General features: G+C 43.0%; 1 protein-coding gene across 1 annotated transcript; it reads left to right on the top strand.

Annotated features, from left to right (window-relative positions):
* The first annotated feature begins 2,561 nt into the window (after window positions 1-2,561).
* On the top strand, window positions 2,562-4,361 carry LOC147737609 (uncharacterized). The gene has a single exon (XM_086938852.1). It carries the CDS (start codon window positions 2,771-2,773, stop codon window positions 3,737-3,739), a length of 969 nt encoding a protein of 322 aa, XP_086794978.1. The 5' UTR covers window positions 2,562-2,770; the 3' UTR covers window positions 3,740-4,361.
* Window positions 4,362-5,468: the final 1,107 nt, after the last annotated feature.

Below are 5,468 nucleotides of genomic sequence, written 5' to 3'. Positions count from 1 at the left end.
AAATGAGTTGGAGGAAATAGTCTGGATCTTGGATGGTGGGAGAGAAGGTTTATTATGGGCGGTATTGTAATGAAGTAGAAAGGAGTGAATGTCAGCATCAGACTAAGGGTCAGTGATTCTATGTGGCCTGGCGTGATGGTCAATGAGGCCTAGATTTCCAGGTAAAATGTGTCTCGTTTTCCAAGATGAGTCTTGACTTTGGCAGAGTTTAGCCGTACTGGGGAGGCATGATTGATTATTCTTGAAGGGCATGTAGAGATTCCAGCGCTCCTCCATCATTGAAGAAAAGTGCAGTAGGTTCAGAAGACCCTGCTTGATGTCTTTCAGTTTAACCTCAAGGGGGGGTGCGGGGGTATAAGGAGTGGTTAGTTGGTCTGGTGATAGGAAGTGAGTGAAGTCTCCTCGTAAAAGGAACAGTGGTAGGTAATGTAGGTTCCACATAGTCCCGGATGAAAGTATAAGTGGAGGTTTATTGGAGGTTGGGGGCTGGTGGTTGGTGGCATGGAGGGGGTATGAAGAGTAGAGGGAAGTGGTGTTCTACAGTTTTCCTCCATGTGTCTTTTGTGCTATAGGGGAGTTGAGTGCCAGGTGTTGGGAAGCACAGTGGGTCAGTGGGGTGCTCCTTGAGGTAGGAGTGATGAGAGATGGGAAGTTTAGTAGGCATAGCTATTTATTGTTATGGGAGTGAACATTGGGTGATATGTGAGTAGCAGGAGAAGGCCAATTCCCTCCATAGGTGAAAGGGTGGTCCTCGATGGGCTTCTTGTGTTGAGGGGCAGTAAAGTCCCAATGGTTAGGGGTCTGGTGGATGGGTTGGGTTCCACCTTGGGCGAGGATGGGGAGGAAGAAGGGTAACAATTGGAACTCAGGACCCCTAAATTGCTAATGATGGAAGTTTAACCTGGGTGAGGATTAGAAGCCAGTTTTGCAGTGAGCTCAACCACATTTAGTTCTGTCTGCAGCAGTCGCTCCCTCACCTTATGGCGATCCAAATATTACTATCAATGAATATGGAATCCATTTATTCTTCTAGCATCTCTTTCAGTTGGGTAATAGCCATCAGTATCTGGGGAGTGGACATTTCATCCTGTCTGCTCTGCGAGTTCCATGCAGGGCCTCCTCCCACCTCTGTATATCTGTACATTTTTTGTTATTGGCCTGTTCTAGAAGATCTATCTCGGCCCATAACTACACAGAATAGTTATTGCCACAGGGGCCTATCCCGCTCCTCAAATTCTATGTCTCAGCAGGTGCTCTGCTATCCCCTGGGTACCCTCTCAAAACAGCGGCCCAGCCCACTGCAGATCAGACTGTCTTCTTCAGGTCTGTCTGCCACTTATTACCTCCAGAACAAGAACATGAAGGACAACCAGGCAATGTCCCCCAAGGCATGAGCAAGGAACTAGCCCTCCAGCCTCCCTCTCATCCACTACCGCCCACGTCTCAAAGGTTAGTAGCTGGAAGATCCCTTCTCAGCAACCTCTTATCAGTTGGAAGCTCAGGGTTACCGGGTCGCAGTCCCAACTATATGATCACGTCAATGGGGAGGGAGAAGGGGTTGCACAGGTGGCACCTGTATGTCAACTTGTTTGCACTTCACAGGCCCGGCCCTCTATGCCTTCTAAGGCAGGCCTCCTGCAACTGTATACGCTCTCTGCACCAGCAGTCCGCAACGCAGGAAGGGTAGGGGCAGTTAACGCCTGGGGACTGTGCTGACCTCATCTCCATTATCTAGCCGCTGTCATTGTGGCAACCATCTTCCAGGCTTCTAGGCTCCAACTAGTATTGCGTGCCCCAGCGATCAGTTTATTTCTAGGAAGCCATTCAGCCCCAGTGTGCCCGGCTGTGCCAGTACATTTCAGCCAAGCTTCTGCAGGCGTCTATGCGCTTCCCATCATGGTTTCGTGGGGCTCGGGAAGTGGAGTCTGCCTCCCCCTTGGTCCTCCGAACTCAATTTGCAATTGTTGGGCTGCCATTGTATGGCAGTCACCTTGGCATCTGTGCGCTCGATCATGGTAGGAAGTCAGTCCGAGCCCCCTCTACCACCTGAAGGGCTCTGTGTGGGACCTCCTCTAGGGGTCTGACCTCTAACTCCTTGGGAGAGTACTGGATTCTGTAGGATTAGGCTGGGTGCTCGGCAGCGCAATCGTTCAAGGCTTTCATTCAGCCATCTTTCTGTGTCTGCCTTTTACAAGATTATGCAATTTTCAAATTTAGTTTATTCATTTTGATATCATTCGACAAGGCAAAACAATTTGTTTTTAATTCTTTCACGGTCTATACAAAATGTAAATAGATTTATCATTTTATGTTACTGATATGAGTGAGTGCACACTTATTGTTAACATATCAATCTGCTTTATTTTATGTTGGTCTCATTTATCATTTCCTCAAAACCCTACCAACTCTATCCCATCGGAAAAGTACATGCATTACTTCCAGAATGCTGACATTCACTGTTAAATAATTTCGTTAAAATTAGTTTACACCTTGAAAGATATTTCACTTTAATTCTTTTTTTTTAATACTGCAGGTGGCTTCAAGTGTGGACAGGAACAAAACTTACGGATTCTGTCATTTGCAGCAAATAGACTACAAAGAGAGAGATGTTCCAGAGATTTTAGAAGAAACCAATTTCTAAAAGCTGGTTTTGGTCTGTAAGTAACGACAATACAGAGCCGAGTCGCTGACTGATTGTAAATGCAGTTTCTGGATTCTCTCTAATTTCTTATGTCAATGAACCCTTAAATTGGGGGCCGTAAGGACACACATGATCGAGGAGATGGAGGGTTTTGTGACTGTAAAGCAAGAGCCAGAACAACAGCACAATTTGAATAAAAAAACAGTGTACATTATTTATAAGACTGTGCAGATTGCAGAAGTAGTGTACCCATGCACTTCACAAGAGACGCACCTAGCGTGTAATTTGAACAGGACAGTACAGAAAAAGAGGTGCACAGGAGAGATACCTTATCAATGTTCCGAATGTGAGAAAACCTTTACTCAACAATCCTACTTGACTCGGCATATGAAATCGCACTCTGAACAAAAGCCTTATCAGTGCTCTGATTGTGAGAAAAGATTTAGTCAAAAACACTATCTGACACGACATGAAAGAACACATTTGGGACAAAAAATATATCAGTGCACTGAATGTCCAAAAAGTTTCAGCAAAAAAGCGAGTTTAATTCAGCATGAAGGTGCACATGCAGGAGAAAAACGGTATTTGTGTTCTGAATGTGGTAAAACCTACCGTCATAAAATCAGTCTCACATTACATGAAAGATCACACTTGGGACATAAACCATATCAGTGCACTGAATGCCAGAAAAGCTTCCACGATAAAAGTACTCTTGCTAAGCATGAAAAAATTCACACTGGAGAAAAGCCATATCAGTGCAATGAATGTGAAAAATGTTTTACTAAGAGATGTAGTCTAATTCAGCATGAAAAGACACACACCGGAGAAAAACCCTATAAGTGCACCGAATGTGAAAAAAGCTTCAGTCAGAAAATCCATCTCGTACATCATGAGAGAACCCACACAGGAGAAAAGCCCTATCAGTGTGAAGAATGTCAAAAAAGCTTCAGTCAGAAAATTCATCTGACCCAGCATGAGAGAACTCACACAGGGGAAAAACCCTACTGGTGCAGTGAATGTCAGAAAGGATTCAACCACAAAATTAGCCTGACTCACCATGAGAGAACGCACGCTAGGCACGCCTCCGCTCAGGAATGATGTTCATTCACATAATTCCATGTAAACTAAAAGAAAGTACAACATATGGACATTAACCTGAACTGAACCCCTACAAGTGCAGTGAAATCAGTCTTACTGATGAGATAGCATGGAATTGCCCCAAAACAGTTAGCAGTGCGCTGCAAAACCAAGCGGCTAGTGTTTGAAGGTATGAATAACTCAGTCTGCCTAGGCGTATGAGGGAGAAAATATCCGGTTTGCGTGAGAAATAATATCTTTGAAAAGCTAAAGTGAGAATGGTAATCTGACTTAATGGGTGAGCGCAAATCTAGCTTAGTTGCAAACCTGTTTAAGGTGGAACTTGTAAAGGGCTTTTTTTTAAATGACAAAATCACCCAACGACCCTGCATTCCCCCCAACGCCCCCGCCTCCCCCCAACGTCCCCGCCTCCCCCAACGCACTCCAGTCCCAATGCACTCTCACCACACACCCCATTCACCCCTAATCACACCCCCCCACCCACACACATCCCACCCACAACACACTCACACTGTTTTATAAACATTCTCATGCCAAACGTTCAGCAGATTGACATAAAATAAGTTGCAGTAGTAAGAGAGCTGCTCCCTCCTGTGACTTTGCTCATGGAAAAGATCAAGGCGATTACATATATAAAAAAGAAAATTGTGATGAGCAAAAAGTGGAAGCAGTTAACTGAAATGCTCTTCTCTAAATTCCTACAACAAGCTAATGAATGAAAGCCAACAGGGTAATTTAAATGTGCTGCTATTCAAAAAGCCAAAGAGACTCTAGCCTTGGCACGTTGTCATACTAGAAAAACAAATTGCGACCAATTGTTGCCCTGTATGGCCTATTAAAACCACTTCAAAGATATTGACTGTGAAAGTGAAAACGCAATCAATTCTACAAATGTATCTATTTTTGCACGGATGATATTGATAGTATTTGTCAATAGTGTAAAGATTAGTAATGTAGAGCATTTCACTAACGTATCCTTCCTCATGGAATCTTTTGTTATGACTACTCAATAATCAACAACCTAGGCAATCATAATAAAAGTTTGCAAAAACATATGATTTAGAAAAAGAGGAATTGTAGGAAAAAAGAAGCTACTAATAAATGCAAGTTCTGGTATTTATTTATACATATAGTCAAAAATTAGCATAAAATTATATATACACAAAGTAGATAACAAAATAATCAAACATAATACATAAAAAAATTAGCAAATGTCATACATGATTCACAATACATAATAGTAAAAATGGCTTAATAATCCTCGACGCGCGTTTCGGCGTCCAGCGCCTTCTTCTGGAGAAGCCAAATATGTTATGTCGCTATGATATACATATGGAAAAAGTCAAGCTGACAAAGGTGATGTTCTTTCTTCAGAAAATTTCTTTCAAAGAATTCCAGGGTAGTAAAAGTGATGGGCAACTTAGTTAAGCACCAGAATTGATGTCTGGTTGGGATGTCTGGATGAAATAGACAAGAGGAACACAAGCTTGTTATGATATATAAGGATTGTGTTATTCTTTTGGAGCCAGGTCTATGGAAACCAAAAGAGCGAGAAACAAATCTGATAGTGTAAATAAAGCGACCTAAGTTGTTTCTCGCCGTCACCGGAACAGGATTATAGGCACTGTGTAGGAGGTACGGTACGTGCGTATATTTGTAAGTCTTGATAGTGTAGATGGAGCGACTTTAGTTTCTCGCCGTCACAAAAGCAGGATTATGGGCATGTTTT

Source organism: Lissotriton vulgaris, chromosome 1_1, assembly GCF_964263255.1.
Source record: "Lissotriton vulgaris chromosome 1_1, aLisVul1.2, whole genome shotgun sequence".
NCBI lineage: Eukaryota > Metazoa > Chordata > Amphibia > Caudata > Salamandridae > Lissotriton > Lissotriton vulgaris.
The sequence above is the reverse complement of the archived record's forward strand: the minus strand, read 5'-3'. Positions and strand labels throughout refer to the sequence as shown.